Below are 21,929 nucleotides of genomic sequence, written 5' to 3' on the forward strand. Positions count from 1 at the left end.
GTTAGTTAGGTTTAAGTAGTTCTAAGTTCTAGGGGACTAATGACCTCAGATGTTAAGTCCCATAGTGCTCGGAGCCATTTGAACCATTAACAAGAAAATACTGTGTACTAGATGGCAATGAAGATAATAATATTACCCCATCATATCGCCACAAAATATCAACGTTGCCGATATAATGGCTGGACAAAGAACGATTAAAATTATCGTGTAGTTGATTGTGATATATCGATATTTAAGTATATTGCTATTCGATATCCGAACCCTAGTTAGCAGTCACCCATGTTAACAATTTTCTTAATAAGTTACGCTGTTCTCTCATTGATGTGTCAATGAACCTTGTAAAGTTTCTTCAGATCTCCCATGAGATACTAGAGACTTTCATCAGCAGTTTTTTAGAACTTGACTCTCATGATCCCGTGAACTACTTTTATGTAACCTTCAAGTAAGAAGTAAGTGCCACAGGTCCATTGTCTTCCATTCTGAAGCATCTTCTTCGCTGTGGAATTTTCATCGAAACCGGACCTACCCTAATATAATTAGCCGTGTGCATCTTCAAAGTAACCCTAGTAAATTATTACATCAGAACCGAATTCTGTGTTGTATTTCAACGCGTGACTCAGCACATGGAAAACTAGGGCTGTCAGCAAAACTGCACAGGCATCGGTTCTGCTTGCTTTGCCAGAGAGTTCTGTGTTAAATGCAGTAATGAAATGAATGGGCCACCATGCGGATGTGAAAAGAGGAGAAATAAGACGAACCCTAAGGCAAGAACTGCAATAACAAATCAAAACTCTACGCGTAAAAATGCCATATGAAAATTAGAATTTAAGACGAAAGCTTCGCTGTTTTATTAATACCTCTTAGACCTGTCCAATTATTTCCTACGTTACACACAAAATTTCGTCCACCGTTTAGTGTATATACGTTAATCGTTGCTCTTCCAGTACAACAAGTTATCACACAGAAGAGATCCAAACGTTTACTGATTGTAGTTAAACTGCCACGCTTTCACTAACATCTTGTCACCCTTTCGAACATAAGCTATTTGCACTACCCTCGCAGCACTTAGGGTTCGCAATTTCACCTTCACCTTTATGTTCATTTAACCTCGTGTCCATATTCACCTTATCTAAGTCAATAATGTGACGCTTAATCGCGATATTGCTGGATCCGAACTTGCTTACTTCTTGTCTGGATAGGCTGTTTAACGCTTGATTAAGCACTGAGCGTTGCCTTAACATGACTACAGTCTCTGTCACTTTAAAGACACCTGGCAATTAAGTGCTCAGCGAATTCTAATTGTCCAGCCACGTTCAGTACCGCTGACTTTCTTTCCGTTAATACGTACATATAAATTCTGTGCCCATCCATAAACTAATGATACTCCACCTGGGATTACATAAGTATTATGGGGTACTGCCGTTCCGCATCTAGAAAATCGGCTATTTTTAATCTAGGATTAATGCGATTCCTGTCTAGTCTCTCTGTGATGTGCAGAAGGAAATTGAACACACTGTCCTATAGTCGCGTTGCGTACAACTCTTTGACTTGCACCGAGTCTGTGCTTCAAAGACTTGTCATTGGGTTCTCAATTTATTTACCGTGTCCAGTAGATGCTAAAGAGCTCCGCCATAACAAATCGGCTAGACTGATTGTGAACTAGGGATGGTTTCCGCATAGAACCAACAAAATGTTTGGAGGAAACAAAATACTAGTAAGTGGCTAGTCGTTGCTGACGACGACTGACAAATTTTGTCCGTGGTAAAGACGGGATCAGCAGCACTATCAGATTGTTCGCCGCACGCTTGCAGATAACTTGCATATTAAACAACGAAGCTTTCGGTTTTTATTCTAATATTTATGTGACATTTTTACACCTAGAGTTTTGATTTGTGATTGCAGTTCTGCCGTCGGGGTTTGTCTTATTCTCCTAATTTCACTTCCGCGTAGTGCCCCATTCGTTTTATTATTGCATTTAAACACAAAACTCTCTGGCAAAGCGAATAGAACCGGTGCCTGTGCGGTATGGCTGATAGCACGGGGTCCATATGCAGACGAGATCGCCGGCCTACGAAATACAAGAGCTCCTTGTTCCACGACGGTTCCCCTCGCGAGCAATGCTCGCGCGCTATGACGCTGCCTGAAACAAGTTCATTGTGTGGGCTCAGCGGAGCACGACACACGGATCGAATCAAACGCCCCTTCCGTCTGGCAAGGACAACCCCCCGACGAGGAGACACACTGCAGCTGGTAGCCTTTTCGACAATGTCGAGCGTATCACGTTCTGACCAAGCTCGCAACCAAAAAGTCTTGCGAGTGTATGTAGCACGATCCTGAACAAAAATTCAAGACCGAATGTAATTACATTCCTTGAAAAAGGAGAGGTTCCCTCCGTACCTCAGTACGAATGTATCGCTCTTGTGAAACACTACTTGCTCTCTTCATACACATAATCGTGGCCGGCCGTGGTGGCCGAGTGGTTCTAGGCGCTACAGTATGGAACCGCGCGACCGCTACGGTCGGAGGTCCGAATCCTGCCTCGGGCATGGATGTGTGTATCGTCATTAGGTTAGTAAGGTTTAAGCAGTTCTAAGTTCTAGGGGACTGATGACCTCAGAAGTTAAGTCCCATAGTGCTCAGAGCCATTGCTAACCGTGGACGCTGTAGTTCAGTATATTCAGTCTTCCTAGGTGCTAAAAATGTGCACGACTGTTAATTTCATTGCCGACACTTACAAAACATCCGACTACATGAAGCACCTTCCCTGGGTAATTGACTTACACGAACAATACCTCACGGAAACAACACAGAACATTCGAGAAGTAAAGGGGAAGCTTCGGTTGTGACCTAAGAAAGCATGCTATGACTGCTCTTACTCTTTGCAATCTGCCAAGTGGAACGAGTATCATTTTCAGACTGTTCGCTGACGACGCTGTTGCTTACGAAAAAGTATGATCACTGAACATATGTAAGAAAAAAATTTAAAAATGACGTAGACACAGTTATCGTTCGGTACTGTGAAAGATATAGGGTGTTAATCGTTTAAACCACGGGTGGGCAACCGGTGGTCCGTGAACCGGATCCGGCCCGAGACTGGTTTCAGTGCGACCCGCCAAAAAAATTCCACCCGGTACGCATATTCGGATATCTTCACCGACGATCAGCTCGACTCGCTTCGGGTTTCCAGCTCATGATGCAGACCAGCTAAAGCTCTGCTTATTCAGCGCATTTGCAGGGCCGTTTTACTGCCACTGGATTTTAACAACAAAGAGAAACATCCCTCCACTATGAGTGCGAAGTTGTGGGCCATGACCGTAGAGTGGGGGGAGAAGTACTTTCACCTCTGTACCAGAGCTGACAACACACACACACACACACACACACACACACACACACACTTGTCGTTTACTGCTTTCTGTCCACATCTGTGCTATCACATTGGTAGATGACAAACGTTGGTAACAGGCGACTGCACGCGAAACGTGCTGATCTGAATAACGGCTGCGGAGGCCATAACTTGGTGAACAGACTAGGTATCTGTTGTCATTTCAAGTGTTAAGTTCCCTGCTAGTTTTTTGTTAACTTCATGCGTTTCCGTATATCTTTACTGAGATGAGAAAAGTATGTGCAGCTGAATGTCGTCAACTCCAGAAGAAATGGAAGGGGGATTATATCTTTATCATGTACAGAGATGAACCTGTCTGTCTGTTGTGTTGGGAACCACTATCTGACGTGAAAGACTATAATAATATGAAAACGCACTTTCCTACGAAACACGTTGCGCAACAACAGGACTGTTGCCGGAAGACAATGTTAAAATATAGTTTTCCAATTTGGACAAGCAACAGCAAATGTTTGCCAAACGGAGGACACGTTGGTTCAAATGGCTCTGACCACTATGGGACTGCTGTGGTCATCAGTCCCCTAGAACTTAGAACTACTTAAACCTAACTAAACTAAGGACATCACACACATCCATGCCCGAGGCAGGATTCGAACCTGCGACCGTAGCGGTCACGTGGCTCCAGACTGTAGCGCCTAGAACCGCACGGCCACTTCGGCCGGCGGAGGACACGGTACGATCATTCGGTTAAAGCTAGGCTTATAATAAATAGCAAAACTGCCAAATCATTAAAGCCTTTTGCTGGGAGCAAATTCGTAAAGGTGTGTCTTTTGGACATTGCAGATGTACTGTGTTCCAATAAAGAAAAATAATCCACACAAATAAGTTTATCGAGACTAACGACAAAATGTTGTGTTGGTTGATGAAATTGAAAAGAGTGTGGGTGATCATGCTGCCACATTCGAGGCATTTCCGATCACTTGGGACGAAAGTTCTGATCTGTCACACAGCTCAGTTACAAATTTTTGTTCGTGGTAAGGATATGGAGTACAATGCAATGAAGGAATTATGCAAAGGAATAATTATTAGGATTACAGCCATTAAAAGTAACCACTATTGGTGAAGATATTTTTCAAGAAGGGAAAAAAAATGTCGATACGGGCTGATTCTTCCAGAGAAGACAAGAGCAAATGGGCACGTTTTATAACGCTGTTTATTTACATAAAAAACGCCGTTACCGGTTATGAACCGACTTCTCGTTCACGTTAAGAAACAGTTTTGTTGTAGTTTACAATAGTTTTCACTTTTTATTTCCTCCTGTAGTGAAAATTCCTTGAAGTGGTGGTGTCGTCGAAAATTCTGCGCCATTACGTTGCAGTGCTGACTGTGTTCAAGCAGCAGTGAAGCACTTTTTTTTATATGTATGTACGCAAATAATGTAAAACGTCACTCACACACACCGAAAAGTTTTGCCACGTGGAAGAATGTAGACAAGATGGCAATATCATCGCCATTGTTGCTGTGCCTGCGGCTTTTTCGTAAGTACCGCTCAATTGCCTGTGTTCCTCATCGACCATACGTGAACGAAGAGATCGCAGGAATTCAGACCCCTGCTGCCAGTGCTGTAACCGCTGCCAAAATGGTGCGGATGTTCTCAGAACATTTGGATGGTTATCATTGGGAAAAAAGCCGTAACGCTGTTGAGTACATTTAGACAACCAGTATTTGAAATACGCTGTTGTAGTGCCTCTAGCGTATATTTCATGAAGGTCTATAAGAGACTATGGCGCACATGGGAAGTCGCAAAATTACCAAGGAAAATGTTTGACGTGTGCTACAATAATCACAAATTTTACTAGCGGACGGTGTGCAGACGGGAGTACGAACCTGAGGACCAATAATATAGGCTTTTATGTGCGTGTAAGAATCATGAAAGAAGGTTGTATACGTGGAAGAACCCTGGAGATACTAAAAGGTATCAGATAGACTATATAATGGTAAGACAGAGATTTAGGAACCAGGTTTTAAGTTGTAAGACATTTCCAGGGGCAGATGTGGACTCTGACCACAATCTATTGGTTATGACCTGTAGATTAAAACTGAAGAAACTGCAAAAATGTGAGAAATTAAGGAGATGGGACCTGGATAAACTGAAAGAACCAGAGGTTGTACAGAGTTTCAGAGAGAGCATAAGGGAACAATTGACAGGAATAGGGGAAAGAAATACAGTAGAAGAAGAATGGGTAGCTCTGAGGGATGTAGTAGTGAAGGCAGCAGAGGATAAAGTAGGTACAAAGACGAGGGCTGCTAGAAATCCTTGGGTAACAGAAGAAATATTGAATTTAATTGATGAAAGGAGAAAACATAAAAATGCAGTAAATGAAGCAGGCAAAAAGGAATACAAACGTCTCAAAAATGAGATCGACAGGAAGTGCAAAATGGCTAAACAGGGATGGCTAGAGGACAAATGTAAGGATGTAGAAGCTTATCTCACTAGGGGTAAGATAGATACTGCCTACAGGAAAATTAAAGAGACCTTTGGAGAGAAGAGAACCACGTGTATGAATATCAAGAGCTCAGATGGCAGCCCAGTTCTAAGCAAAGAAGGGAAGGCAGAAAGGTGGAAGGAGTATATAGAAGTTTTATACAAGGGCGATGTACTTGAGGACAATATTATGGAAATAGAAGAGGATGTAGATGAAGACGAAATGGGAGATACGATACTGCGTGAAGAGTTTGACAGAGCACTGAAAGACCTGAGTCGAAACAAGGCCCCCGGAGTAGACAACATTCCATTAGAACTACTGACGGCCTTGGGAGAGCCAGTCATAACAAAACTCTACCAGCTGGTGAGCAAGATGTATGAGACAGGCGAAATACCCTCAGACTTCAAGAAGAATATAATAATTCCAATCCCAAAGAAAGCAGGTGCTGACAGATGTGAAAATTACCGAACTATCAGTTTAATAAGCCACGGCTGCAAAATACTAACGCGAATTCTTTACAGACGAATGGAAAAACTGGTAGATGCAGACCTCGGGGAGGATCAGTTTGGATTCCGTCGAAATGTTGGAACACGTGAGGCAATACTGACCTTACGACTTATCTTAGAAGAAAGATTAAGGAAAGGCAAACCTACGTTTCTAGCATTTGTAGACTTAGAGAAAGCTTTTGACAATGTTGACTGGAATACTCTCTTTTAAATTCTAAAGGTGGCAGGGGTAAAATACAGGGAGCGAAAGGCTATTTATAATTTGTACAGAAACCAGATGGCAGTAATAAGAGTCGAGGGGCATGAAAGGGAAGCAGTGGTTGGGAAAGGAGTGAGACAGGGTTGTAGCCTCTCCCCGATGTTATTCAATCTGTATATTGAGCAAGCAGTAAAGGAAACAAAAGAAAAATTTGGAGTAGGTATTAAAATTCATGGAGACGAAGTAAAAACTTTGAGGTTCGCCCATGACATTGTAATTCTGTCAGAGACGGCAAAGGACTTGGAAGAGCAGTTGAACGGAATGGACAGTGTCTTGAAAGGAGGATATAAGATGAACATTAACAAAAGCAAAACGAGGATAATGGAATGTAGTCAAATTAAATCGGGTGATGCTGAGGGAATTAGATTAGGAAATGAGACACTTAAAGTAGTAAAGGAGTTTTGCTATTTAGGAAGTAAAATAACTGATGATGGTCGAAGTAGAGAGGATATAAAATGTAGACTGGCAATGGCAAGGAAAGCGTTTCTGAAGAAGAGAAATTTGTTAACATCGAATATAGATTTATGTATCAGGAAGTCGTTTCTGAAAGTATTTGTTTGGAGTGTAGCCATGTATGGAAGTGAAACATGGACGATTACTAGTTTGGACAAGAAGAGAATAGAAGCTTTCGAAATGTGGTGCTACAGAAGAATACTGAAGATAAGGTGGATAGATCACGTAACTAATGAGGAGGTATTGAATAGGATTGGGGAGAAGAGAAGTTTGTGGCACAACTTGACTAGAAGAAGGGATCGGTTGGTAGGACATGTTTTGAGGCATCAAGGGATCACAAATTTAGCGTTGGAGGGCAGCGTGGAGGGTAAAAATCGTAGAGGGAGACCGAGAGATGAGTACACTAAGCAGATTCAGAAGGATGTAGGTTGCAGTAGGTACTGGGAGATGAAGCAGCTTGCACAGGATAGAGTAGCATGGAGAGCTGCATCAAACCAGTCTCAGGACTGAAGACAACAACAACAACATGTGCGTGTAGGCTCTACGGCAATTGAGTAGTTGTGTGGGAGATGTTTGTAAGTCTTGAAGTTTGATCCTTATTTCCGCTAGTCATCACGCCTCAGTTCGAAGCGGGACTCGTCGCTGAAGACAATTCCCCTCCAGCCAATGAGATTCCAGAACCAAGACGTGTCTGGAGACTCCCCGGACAGCATTAGGGTCACCTGCCATACGGCCTGACAACTATGACTGATAGTTCTCGGATGCCATTTCTTTTCATTTCAGAACCCCTTTCGTTCTCATTCCCAGAATACTTACAACACAGCGGTACGTCGACGATATTGTACGCCCCGTTTCTGTTGCTCTTCATAGCAGGCCATCCTGGACTTTTATTTCAGCAAGATAATGCCAGCCCGCACACGGCGAGAGTTTGTACTGCTTGTCTTCGTGCGGGCCAAACACTGCGTTGGCCAGCAAGGTGGTCTGCTCTCTCCCAAATTCAGAACGTTTGGAGCATTATGAGCAACACCATCCAGCCAGCTCGGGATTTTGACGATCTAACTTGAGAATGGGACAGAATCTAGCACGATATCCTTCAGGAGGACATCCAACAATTCTATCAATCGATGTCAAGCCGAATAACTGCTTGCATAACGACCAGAGTTGGACCAACGCGTTATTCACTTGCTCAGTTTGTGAAGATCTTTCCCTTGAATAAATTATCCGCTTTTTCTGACATTGTAATCATTTATTTGTCTGTACATGTACATGACATCAACGGATTTCTTTCCCATTCAGATGATTAATTAGTGGTGCGTCTTTTTTTATCTTAAAATGTGTAAGAATTCTATAGCGTATCTATGTTATCAGTATTGTAAAATTTCTTCTTCCTCATCAGCCTAAATGGAACTGGATAACTCGTTAGGAAAGTACGATGAAATATATAGAGGCCGGCCGCTGTGACCGAACGGTTCTAGGCGCTTCAGCCCGGAGCCATGCGGCTGTTACGGTCGCAGGTTCGAATCCTGCCTCGGGCATGGATGTGTGTGATGTCCTTAGGTTAATTAGGTTTAAGTAGTTCTAAGTTCATATGGTTCAAATGGCTCTGAGCACTATGCGACTTTACTTCTGAGGCATCAGTCACCTAGAACTTAGAACTAATTAAACCTAACTATTCTAAGGACATCACACACATCCATGCCCGAGGCAGGTTTCGAACCTCCGACCGTAGCGGTCGCTCGGCTCCAGACTGTAGCGCCTAGAACCGCACCGCCACTCCCGCCGGCTAGTCCTAAGTCTAGGGGACTGATGACCTCAGATGTTAACTCCCATAGTGCTTAGTGACATTTGCATTAAAAATATATGGAACTTCTTGTCTGTCAAGATGCATGTAGCCTAATTTACGTCTTCGCGTAATGCTGTCATTAATAAACAAAGAATTTTAATTCACATTAACATTGAGTTTTTGTAACGTAAGATACCGAAGATGCTGGACAAGCACATCTCTTTCAGCCTTTATAAAGGCGAGAGGAAACCTGGCAATAGGCACCCTTGTTTTCACCCAAACTTGCAGTTTATGGTTTCTAATTCTGCTACATGATACTTTTGGGCAACGTTGGCTGCAATATGCATTGTGGTCAGTACGGGATCGACAATGGCTAGACCATTTGTCTGATGCAGCGTTCGAGACGCAAATCTGTTTGCCGCTATCCAGAACTGGGACAACGATGTAGTGCATCTCTCTTATACATCCACTTGCACTAACACTAATGCACAGCTGGTAGCTCAAGATCAAAGTAATGGGCACTTGTTCGGGGGGGGGGGGGGGGGGGGGGATCACTGTGTCTCCTTCAGGCAAACTATACAGTTCGCTGAGCTTTAGTTAACTGTTTGTCTCCTCGTTGTTATTTGTGTGGTTTTCAATCCAAAGGTTTGTTTGATTTCGCTCTCCCACTAGTCTTTACTGTGCAAGCCTCTTCGTCTTTGCATAACCATTGCATCCTAATGACTACTTAATGATGTCAGTCTTTGGCCCCCACTAAAATTTCCTTCCTCTTTGTAAGTGGCGACCGGAGGTCAGGTGCTAGTGTGCGACAGCGCATTGTAAGTACAGCATTTAAATAATACCAATTCTCTTCGAATGTAGGCCGGAGATTGCATTAAAAGTACGCCATTTCTTTTCGAATGCATGCTGGTATGCAAATAAGACGGACAAGAACATGTTTTGTAGTACTCTCTCTATAATAACCATAAACCAGAGTCGAGTGCTGAAATGACGCTCAGCCAAGCCACGATCAAAGCAGAGCAGGGGCGCAGCTCTCTGTTGTTGACTGTGCATTCTCTGATGTGATGTCACCCCTAGCGATACTGTGGGTACTAGGTTTCTCACAACACCAGGTGAGTATTATTCTTTGAAAGCACGTGTAAAGTTAAGTGCAAACAAACATCGCGAATTCTTTATTCTCGTCATGACAACGAGACAATGGCGAATTCTGTAGAAGATCTGCTAAAGAGACCCATTTCCAGTAGACCTTTGGAGGAGATAATGAGTAGAAGCGTGCATATGTCCCTGTTTGTTCCTAGAATATTTTGCGTGAGTGTTTCGTAGGAAAAGGTAAAAGCCTCTCTAAGCAGTTATGTGTTGAGCATGAGAAATTTTTGAGCAGCACTTGACATGTCGGCTTTGTGGCCCAGTGGTCAAGTGCACTGACTGGTACTTTATGAATTTGGGTTCAATTCCTGCAACTACCATCAAGTTCTTTCCATTTTATTTTACTCTTCGCAATGTTAAACGATTAATTACAAAATTTAAATATATTTGAACAGTTCAATTTGTGCACATAAAGTTGATATATTCATTGTATTTGCGATTACTATCCTTGTAAGTCCAAAGTTAATAGGGAAGTGTATGAAAAGATTCGGAACAGCAGTTGTGATGTTTGAATTGCACTTTCCCGCTTTCCAAATTTATTATTGGAGAACCGTGGTGTGTGTGATACAATGAAGGGTAGGGAGGGGGGCGGGAGCGAAAGGTGTAGGACATATCAAGCCATTAATTTTAAAAAATGGTAGATGGAATAATCATAAACATATAAACGACATACTTGATATTAGTGCATCATGTAAAGATAATAAAACAACAATATTAATTCACGACGACATAGCGAAACACAATCTGTTCTCCCGTAGAGTATGAGGAATTTTTTAGCAGTAGCTGAGGCATGGGCGCCGTGGCGCAGTGGTCAAGTAAACTGACTGGCAATTACTTGGGTCGGTTTGATTCCCGCAGCTACCATAATTTTTTACAAAAATGTTTCAAATGGCTCTGAGCACTATGGGACTTAACTGCTGAGGTCATCAGTCCCTTAGAACTACTTAAACCGAACTAACACACACATCCATCCCCGAGGCAGGATTCGAACCTGCGACCGTAGCGGCGCGCGGTTCCAGACTGTAGCGCCTAGAACCTCTCGGCTACTCCGACTGGCAATTTTTTACATTTTATTTTATTGCTGAGAGTCTTAAACTATTAGTTATAAAATTATTGTAGGACATTGCTGAAAATTTGCACGAGGTGACCTGCTCTCTCTTGTATCAGTTATGTTGTATTTCTACATATTTAAAGAGAGCTGCCATTCAGTATAGCAAGGGGAAATTTTGCACGTATCTTTCTGCATTTCCCTACGAGCATTCAACGACGAAAATTTCCTGTAGCAACAGCGTCATCAGCGTCAATATGATAGTGGTGCTGGCCATGTGATAAATCGTTTATGTGTACTGAGAACAGTAGCAGTCGCACTATGTTTTCTTCGGAGACTCCTGTAATTACTTTAATTTCTGTAAAACATTCGTCGTCCAGCATAACGCATGTGGTACCATTAATCAAATGTTCTCATATGCAATGGTATACCTGGTAGGTACTCGCTATGATCGTATCTCGGTTAGTAGTCAACGATGTGCTACAGTGTCGAACGCTTTTCGAATACCAAAGACAACCAAAACAACCGTGAAATTTCCTGGGAGCTGAAAACTCTGTGCTGGACCGAGACTCGAGCCCAGGTCATCGCCTTTTCGCGGGAACGCTCTAGCGACTCAGCTATCCGGGAACGACTGACGACCTGTCCCCGCAGCTTTACTTCCGCCGGTACCTCTCCCCTGCTTTCCCAACGTTCTGCTTTATAACGAGGGACTAGCACTTCCAGGAGAAAGGATTTTTGAGAAATGGTTTAGCCGTAGCCTAGGGTATTGTTTCCAGAATGAATTTTCACTCCGCAGTGGACTGAGCGATGAGAGGTTATGAGGATAAGTCGTGAGTGTCTGAATAGCTCAGTCGGTAGAGCGTTGCCGGCACATACTTTTAATTTGCTGGGAAATTAAAATTGATTCTGGAATTACTGGTTTACTTGGAAGAAGAGAGAACGAGAGAGAGTGTGGGCTGGTCGCCAGAGTGTGGTGTGTGTTGGTGTTGCAGCGCTGGAACGGGTGCAGGCCGAGTGCCGCTCCGAGAGTGACAGCCCCGCCTCTTGCAGCTCCGGCCGCAGCCCACCGCCGCCGCCCTCTGAAGGACTCGGCCGCAGGCACAGGTAGGCACTCACCGTCCTGGCGCCAGCGTATCTCTCAGAAGCTTACTGGCAAGTCAGATGGCGCCGCTGCTACAGCCTCAGTTACCAACATTGATCCATTTACCATGTTAACAACGCGACGGCTGGTGCTTGCCACAAGGATTCGGTACTCATACTGTACACCGGCGCAGGACGCTATCCTCTTGTTCCGCCCGTCGTGCCTCTCACCGTGGACATCTCGTGTCACATAGTGCTGATAGTACAGTCTGAGCTACACATCGACTCATTTACTACACTAGCAGTGCTGTGACCAATGTCAGCCGCAAGGACTTCGCTATCTGTGTTTTGCATGCACAGGGGCACACTTTTCTTACCGTGTCATTTTACATATTTATTCTTCATGTCTACATATTTTCTTCTCAACATAGACACACTGGCGACAAACACATTTCTCCCAGCGACAGACCAGTTTGTTGATACTGTCACTGTAGCATGTTTGATTTTGTTGATGGAGCCATAAACTCAACTCTGGGTACATCCCTTCATCACTGTTAAAGTGAAGTCCTCGAAGGTATTTTTAAGTTTTGAAAACAGATGAAAATCGAATGGTGCGAAATCGGGACTGTATTGATGATGTCTGATGACAGTGAACCCAAGGTGCCGGGTTGTTGCAGATGTCCCAGAGCTCGTTATACGTTCTGGCATTTTCATGCTGAAGGAGAGGATGTTCCATGTGTGGATGGACTTTTCTAATTCGTGCCTTCAGTTTTCTGAGCTCTTTCTCATGCACTGACATAATTACGTGCACACCGTCATGTTACGTGCTACAGTTCAGAGCCTTCTAGTGGCAGATGGTTGCAACTTGCGTCAGTGAAGCGAGAAAGTTGACCGAATAATACGCATGACATACAATGCTTCAAACAATACTGAAAACAGAATAAAAAATTCGGAGGCACTACTCTTACGAACGCCCTGGTAAATGCAAAGTGTCTTTCAAAAATGGTTCAAATGGCTCTGAGCACTATGGGACTTAACTTCTGAGGTCATCAGTCCCCTAGAACTTAGAACTACTTAAACCTAACTAACCTAAGGACATCACACACATCCATGCGCTTGGCAGGATTCCAACCTGCGACCGTAGTGGTCACGCGGTTCCAGATTGTAGCGCCTAGGACCGCTCGGCCATCCCGGCCGGCAAAAAGTGTTTTTAATTCTCCCTGGAATCAGAGAATAGTACATTTACAGGGTGTGCGAGCAATGTATTCTGGCCGTAAGAGAGGCAGAATAAATTCTGTTTATTTAGCTTTCTAAGTCGCGTATCACATACTTCAGTTACAGTCCTGGTAACTTCAATCATTAGTCCACTTGTTTCACAGTACTTTACATTTCTGATGATAAATGATAGCTTTAGATATCATGGAAAATTTTATTTTATGACGCTCTAACTGTATTCTGTGAAATCTATTTCCCTGCTTCGCTACTAAGTGGTTTGCCTCGATCGTCTCCACAAAGTTCGTTTACCGCCTTTTTGCAAGTACTTGGGACCCAGCTGAGATGGAGCGATTGAGACGTACACGAACCATGAGTTTGGCCATGCGCTTTGGTTTCCTGAATTCACCACTAGCTTTATGAAGCCACTAAGAGAAGCGTACCAGTCACATTCGGAACTTCTCCTATGCCTACAGAGCCAGACAAAGTAGGTAGTTCAAATCGCTCTGAGCACTATGGGACTCAACTGCTGTGGTCATTAGTCCCCTAGAACTTAGAACTACGTAAACCTAACTAACCTAAGGACATCACACACATCCATGCCCGAGGCAGGATTCGAACCTGCGACCGTAACAGTCGCACGGTTCGCGACTGCGCGCCTAGAACCGCGAGACCACCGCGGCCGGCAAAGTAGGTAGTATTCAGCTTGACTCCAGGGCATGTATAAATTCAGGGCGATGAAGGGAGGAACATTAGCGTTTAGCGAGCCATCAACGACGACGCCATTAAAGTTTTACGATATGCTCGGATTGTGGATAGGAAGGATGCGTAAGGAAATCGGCCGATTACTTATGAAAGGAACCATTCCCGCATTGAACTTAAGTGATTTAGGGCAACCTGAAGACTGTTTCATATATTTGTATAAATCTTGCTTCTAAAATTAATAAAAATAAATTAAGAGTATTCTCTCCTTCCTCCAGAAGAAATTCTTGGTCAGAAAGGGTAAGGCGTGTTCAGAATGTATGCTGATGAAAAATCAATACATGACACAAAATAATGTATACGATTATTTGTTTGTATCGATAAGAATCCCCCACCTGAAAGCCGTAAGCCACAAATCTCCTTAAATGTCTAAATTCAGCAACTTTTCCTAGACGGATAATAACGACCTTTCGGGACGAAAATGTCAAAAAGTTGATTTACTTCTCTTGTTATCGTTCACCGACTTATTATGCCAGTATACTCTGGGGCAACTCTTCATTACGGAAGAAACTGTTTGTGGAACGGTAGAGTGTAATAATGGTAAATGTGGTGTGGCGTTCATCACTCTAGAACCTTTTACAGATGGCGCATTAAACAGTTGTGAACGCTGACAATGTCTCGCGCAATTAAGTTTAAAGAAAGTTTAAAGGAATGTGAGGGAAAACGTTTGAAAAGTTCAAAATTTATAATCGTTTTGGGTTAGGATATTGTTGTATAACTCAGGGATAAGGTGAACTTTCCCTCCTTTGAGAGGAACTGGATATCAAACTAAAATTCGGAAGGTGTTTACCTTTAGTATCTAAAAAAAAATTAAAGTAAACTCCGTCCGAACAGGCCATGAAGGCCCAACGGGACCGACCGGCCCCCGGATCATCGTCAGACCACAGGCGTCACTGGATGCGGGTATGGAGGGGCACGTCGTCAGCACACCGCTCTCCAGGCCGTATGTCAGTTTACGAGACCGGAGCCGCTACTTCTCAATCAAGTAGCTCCTCAGTTTGCCACACAAGGGCTGAGTGCACCCCGCTTGCCAACAGCGCTCGGCAGACTGGATAGTCACCCATCCAAGTGCTATCCCAGCCCGACAGCGCTTAGCTTCGGTGATCTGACGGGAACCAGTGTTACCACTGCGGCAAGGCCATTGGCTTACATTTAGTATCACCTGCCAAAATAGAGCACAAGGACATTGAAAAATTGTGTATTGTCTCACCAGAGATTACGCTTAAGCTATCAGTACGTGGCCTACAGGTATTTGTACACCAAAAACAATGCAGTCTGCTGCGTCCTTCCAGCGGGGTGGGAACTTCCTAGTCGAAGGTCAGTATCACAAAGTAAGCGCAGTTAGATTCTCCGACCCCTGATTGCTGACCCACACTTTCAGCCATTCATCCACAGGTACGATTGACTAAAGAGAGTAGCAGATTGTACCACGCTAGGTAACGGCATGTTTCCTCGGCTGCTGGGCCCAGGTGGTAAGACACTGGACACACATTTTGGAGGTAGGTGGCTCAAATGCCCGTTCTGCCGCCCAGGTGTACTTTCCCATAGACATTTTGAGGCAAAGATCAAATACTTCCTTATCCTTCCGCGGTCACAACTTATGGTTAGTCTCCAATGACCTCGACGTCGACAGGATGTTAATCCGCAGTCTTCCTTCCTCCGTTTTCCTCGGTACGATACAAGCCCTACAAGCCAGCAGAACATCACCTCCTTGCGCTGACTCTGTTAGCAGAATAGGAAGTTCTGAACAGACTGGGACCGTCTCTCTATTGGCTACATGAGGCTACTGTTTAGCTTGAAGTGCATTCAAGAAGTCAAAGTGCTTGGCGTAACTAATGGCTCACACAAGACTCATTCACTCCAGTATCCCCAGCGCTGCTCGTTCCTCCACAGTGAATTCATTCCGTAAACGCATTTTGAGAACATGATCAAGATAGATTATCGGGTAGCTATATCAAGAGACGGACCTCTAAGAATAAACTGCGCATTATCAGGTTCTTGCGGAATGTGTAAGTTTTACCCGATATAAACAGCACCATTTGTGTTTCTAGACGCAGCAATTATCGTGGAACAAGTCAACTTAATAAAATTACCACTGGTACACTGTATTCCTCTCTGTCCAAATTGCAAATTGAAATTGCGCTTTTGCACGTTTCTCAGTATCAATACGCGAATGAAGAATTTAAAAAAAAATCATGGGTCCACCCTTAGTGTAATGTGACGGCTAAGCCGAGGTCACTGTCATCATCTCACGTGAGGACACTCAGGAGAAAGCACGAGACTTGATTGCAATAGCTGCTCTGGTATTCTCCTTTAAATTCTGCAGGAAATTACAGACCATCCAACACTTCGGAAATAGAGCCCATTGCCTCAGACACCTCGTGCACCAAGTCAAAGATGTTTCAGTCAGTTAAGAAACTAAATAATTTGAGATTTTATCCCTCAGTTACGATATTTAATAAAGCTGTCCCTCGTACTTTAATTATGTCTCTCAGATGTGTCTTTTTAGCATGAAAAAAAAGAACAAAGACAAGACTGGATCCTTCCTGGCTATGAATTCGGTTTAAAGATCAAAATACATGATAAGTAGAGGACAGTTTAAGATCTGAGGTCGCGTTCTCGGAGCCACTTTGGACGCGCAGCAATCGGTTTGTGATGCTATCAGCTAAATTATTGCTCAAGAACGCCTCCGAATAAAAGTACAGGTGTTTCAAAATGATTCATCGGATACCATACGACCATAATTTTATACGAATGAAGACAGAAACTTGCGGTATTTTTTAACTAACCCACAGCACCATAAAAGTTTTTATTTTCAAAAGAACCGTCTGATTTTTAAAAGGGCTTATCTCTTACACGCATGCAGATGTAACCTTTGGATACTTTTACAATTATGTTTAAGATCAAAGTTTTCATTTGCCTGTTCAATATGCCCTCCACCAAACTCATCAAAAACTTCAAGCTGATAGTCAAACTCATCCCATACTTTTGAGGGTATATCTCTAGTTGTTGCATTTACTGCTTTTGCTATGAGGCGTTGCAGCTGACCCAACGTTACTGGAAGGGAAGTCTTTCACGAACCCCATAAAGCAAAGTATCACACCATGAGGTCAGGCCAGCTTTGTGGCCAATGGGGCACTGCTAGATCCGTATCCATCCTTCCGGTCTATCCGTCGTTGAAGCAGCAAGTTGTTAAGAAATGCTCTTACATGTAGATTCCAGCACGGTGGTGCCCCATGTCCTGTTGAAAAATTAACTTTTCAGTATATTATCGCAGTCGTGGAAAAAGCCCGATCGACAAAATATGCAGGTAATTTTTTTCTTTTTTTGTGGCATGTTGTGTCCTAAAACGTGATCGCCGTCGGCTATTATTTCTGGAGTGGCAAGGTGTGAGAAATGTGTATTCGCTTGCAAAGGGACTTGGGCTCTCTCTGGGTCCTTGAGTCCTTTGACGATGTTGGTTAGGTGGACGTGCGAGTGATTGACAGTAACTATTTACATGTAAAACAGCGAATAACGGAGGATTGAACCATCTTTGATGGTCCTGTGGGGGTGCAATAATGGCTCGAGGCACTTTGCATTTGTGCCAGTGTTGTGGTAGGGCCAGGCCTATATTCGCAAGTTGGCGGACATTTCCCCGATAGTCGTCTAATTTGTGAAAAGACTAGATGCCTGGTCTTTTATCTTCTCAGTGATGTATTTTTCTAAGTCAGCTCGCGTGTTTCTCTCATCCTGGCACACCGTGGGGCGCCTAGACTCCACTTCAAACGCCTGTTCTGTAGTGGTTGCAAACTGCGTATATTAGAGTCACATGTTGTTCCCCAGGACGTCGAGCAGTACAGCACGGAGGTGCCGTTGCTCTAAAAAGTTTTAATGTCGTTGACGGGTTTAGATACCTGCTCGTGAAAAACGGCGCGAGTGCCCGGACCATCTTCATAATATTCAGTTTTTTATCTCGTATGTGTGGGGTAAAAGTCATCTTTTTATCCAGTATCACTCCCAGGTATTTCGTCGTCGTAGTCCAGTCCATTGATGGCAAGTCGCGTCCTCAGTTCCGGCCGTTTCTTCGTAAACAATACTGCTGCAATTTTCTTATGGTTTAGGATGATTTTATTGCTCTTTACCCATTGTTCGGTGACTACAAGCTGTCGCTGCATGCTGTTGACAAGTTGTTCGATGTTCCTTCCAGAGGTTAGGAAGTTCAGGTACTTGATCCCTGAACGAGCGTGCAAATCAACCAGCTGACCCATGCAGACCCCTACCGGCAACTTCATGAATCGGCAACAAAATTAATAGTTTTACTAAACTTTAATCATCATTGCTGAAGAAGATACGTCCTGCTTAAATCCAATGCGCCTTTCTAGAAACACCTTGCGGGCTGTGATGTGTTTGTAGACTTTGTGGGAACTTCTCAACGTTTAGTCGGATAGTGACCTTCCTCAGTAGTATAATGTACTGTCGTTCTGAAGGCTGTCCTAGTTCTTGAGGTCATCGCGCTTGTTCCGTGTTTCATTAATTGCAAAGTCATGTGTCTTATTTCCATAGCTTGCCTAGAAAGTTGTGCAGATACGCAAAGGAATGGCCTTGTACTCATCTATTCGCAAACCGCTTCCTTTCAGACATCTTGTGTTATGCGCGAATCTTCAGGCGGCGGTGTGTTGCCTAGATTGTCTAAGGCGATGAAGCGGTTATGAGCAGTAACATCAGCGCAATACATCTTACTTCTCTCGAGTGTACTGTAAAGGCGGTAATTTCTGTACATTGAATTGATGATCAGCCCTTCTTGAACTTATGTGGCCGCTTTCATCTTCTCTAGCCATTTATGGCTTCTGTATCCCACAATGAGCGGCGAAAATAGCACAAGCGTCGCGCTTTTATATGCTACTTTATCATTCAGCCACACAGGACCGTGATACATCCTCTAACAAAGTGTCTTTACGGAACAGAGGACTGTTTCATATAGTAATGACAATCTCCTTATCCTTTCCGTTTATCTGTACCTCAAAGCTTTTTTCGGACCCCTTCATTACTGTAATGGCTTTGTTGCATATCTTACGTTTCTCGAATTTTTAGATTTAAACTTATTAATATTCGCTGTTGAATCCCATTTTTAGATCCATCTTCCATTACCGCAGTTTAAATTTTTCGTGTTTATCCTGAATGACTTGAGACAAATGTTCGAATATCATCCTCCAAAAGGCCAGAGCCCATTTCTGTCTCGACCTTGTCCAGTTGCGCTAGAGGTCTGTTTCTAATGACCTCCAAGTCGATAGAGAGTGACACTCTAACCTCTTTGCTTCCTATCTTTCTTTCTTTTTAATGTTCAGTTTTCTAACCAACAGCTAATTTTTCCTCTGATCCTCTCTGTCACCTGTTCACTGCAATCAGGTTATCGGTGTAGTTCGTTGTTCTCTCCCATTTCGTCACACTTGCATGTTTCGGCATGTCTCCATACTTTACTTATCAAAACTGCAACACAGAAGTTTCAAATTAGTCTTAAAGTTAGCTACAGCCCTTCCCTGTTACTAGTTGCGGTTTCGCCCTCGGGCTCTGCGCTTCTTAAAATAGCAAGGCATCGACACAAGCGGATAAAAAGTCACAACTCAGAAGCTCCTGTGAGGTGTAAGGTGGCTTAATGACACATATCACATTGCGGCCAAATTCCATCACAATTCTGCCCAGCGCCACCGTGGACGTATTACAGGATGGGAGGTCGTCACACTCCTTATTCAAATTTCAGCCCTTCTTCTGACGCCTCTGTGATGGAGATCAGAACTGCGACGCTCGGCGTCGAAACTACGCGGTTTTCTTATGGGTGGTCGAGGAAAATGTTTGAGACACACCGCCGCTCAGTATCGGCACGAAAAGGCCCCAGGGGGTGGCATAAACGGCGTCAGTGAAACCACTCCTCAACTTCGGGTGTTGACTGCTATACATTTTGCGGTTGAGAGCGATGAGGAACAGGGCGACGTTCTTGATCACCTTTGCTTCTGCTGAAACTCTGCGGACGATTCAACCTTGCTCCAAGGACATCGTAAGCCTGCAACACCACTGAAGATAACGTCACCCGTTTGAAGTGTAGCCCGACTGAACTTTTGTTCTGGTGTACAGTGTGGAACCACTAGGAATCGTTCGAAAAAAAATTGAGCGTGATCCAAAGAAGCAAAGCCTTTTCAGCCATCCTGTTTCGCGTCGTCCTGTGATGCGACATTGACACATGCTTAGAATAAAATGGCAAAAAGTCCTTTAGAGGCGCCCCCAATTCGCCAACACCTTTGGTGCCCCCTCCCCCCCACACCTTTGTTACGCACTCTAAAAATGTACCTGTACAGAGACAGCCAACCATTGATTACTAGGCACCGGTGTGACAGAAAACCATTTCACCCCTCATATTAGTGGCGTTACGTAGCTATACAAATCCTGCTGGCCGTATGCAAAATGCGAGGGACGTTGACAGGGATGCTTGCCACGTCAGCTCCTAGAAATCAGTGATTTGCTGTCTGTATATGAACATTTTTAAATTGCCCAAAATCGATGTGTGTGTGGCACCAAGGATGCTGACGAACTGGCTCTGTGAACTGTCGCTTTCGACGGCGAAATGTGTGGGAATCGACGCCCCAAAGGAAAGAATAGTTTCATTGGCGCTCTTCATGCCACCTCTTGAAGCTTTCTCGTGTTGATTCTAAGCGAAGATATGACTGAAACATTTTCCTCGGCAACCCTCAAGAAAACAGGGTCATTCCCATGCTGGGTGTCGCGATTCCTGACTCCCATCGCAGAGGCGTCAAAAGAAGGGGGTCTAATGTGGGTAAGAGGAGCGGTGGAGGCTGTGATTCACTTCCCATCGTGTGACTGGTCCACAGTGGCGTTGGGCATAATTGTGGTGAAATTTGGTGCCAGTGTGACAACATTAACTCACCTTACAGCTCACATGAACTTCTGAGATCGTGTCGACACGCTGCTGTTTAAGCGTTGCTGAGACCGAGAGTGAAATCGCTGGGCCACATGCTTTTGTACAAAAATCAAAGTTCTGCGTCTCAGTGAGACGATTGCGTGTTTTAGAAAAAGTGACTCTTTAATTGTTGAAGTGTAGAACGGAAATATCCTTCGGCGTTGTGAATACATTGCTAACCATTGTAATATCAATACCACAGGGGACGCCATAGACTAAATTTTGCTTACAGTGAATATAGAGTCCAGTAGAAACATCAAATTGTTAAATTTTTAGGTGATTTGGGATTGTATGGGCTTTATTACGCGAAGCTGATATCTCTGGCAGCAACAATGGCAATCGAGTGCAACTGACCTTACATGACATAAAGGTACGCCACTGAATACTACTTCAGTTCGGTGCCAGAGTTCATTAGTCGTTGTGGGTGACGAGTGGCGGCGTGCCAGAGCCTCAGCAGCCCAAGACCAGACGTTCTAAGTGGCTGATAGATTTGGAGTACCTGCCTTCCATGGAAACAGTCGAATACCATTTACATCGAGGTAGGACAGGGCAGCACAGCCAATGTGGGGTCTCGCATACCTTGTTGAAAGATGACATCGTCTAAACCTCAAATACAGGGCATAGCCATGGGCCTCAATAAGTCAGAAACATCACAGTTCAAAAATGGCTCTGAGCACTATGGGACTTAACTTCTATTCCCGCGCCCGGGAACCCGGGCGCGGGAATCGAGAACGCTACCGCACGACCACGAGCTGCGGATACGTCACAGTTACTAAGTTACCGGCTATGCGAAAAAGGGATGATGGTGGTGTATATGCAATGGCCCCCGTACCACTGTGTGGACAGTGTCTTGAGAGGAGGATATAAGATGAACGTCAACAAAAGCAAATCGAAGATAA

The 21,929-nt window shown here is 44.0% G+C and overlaps 1 protein-coding gene and 1 pseudogene across 1 annotated transcript in view; one reads left to right on the plus strand and one right to left on the minus strand.

Annotated features, from left to right (window-relative positions):
* Nucleotides 1-21,929, plus strand: part of LOC126326178 (uncharacterized) — a 48,096-nt gene that overhangs the window by 22,636 nt on the left and 3,531 nt on the right. Inside the window, exon 4 of the mRNA XM_049995570.1 lies at nt 12,017-12,128. Coding sequence (XP_049851527.1) covers nt 12,017-12,128 — 112 coding nt within the window. The remainder of the gene's footprint in view (nt 1-12,016; nt 12,129-21,929) is intronic.
* LOC126337258 (5S ribosomal RNA) lies at nt 15,107-15,224 on the minus strand (annotated as a pseudogene).

The sequence above is a fragment of the Schistocerca gregaria genome, chromosome 2 (assembly GCF_023897955.1).
Source record: "Schistocerca gregaria isolate iqSchGreg1 chromosome 2, iqSchGreg1.2, whole genome shotgun sequence".
NCBI lineage: Eukaryota > Metazoa > Arthropoda > Insecta > Orthoptera > Acrididae > Schistocerca > Schistocerca gregaria.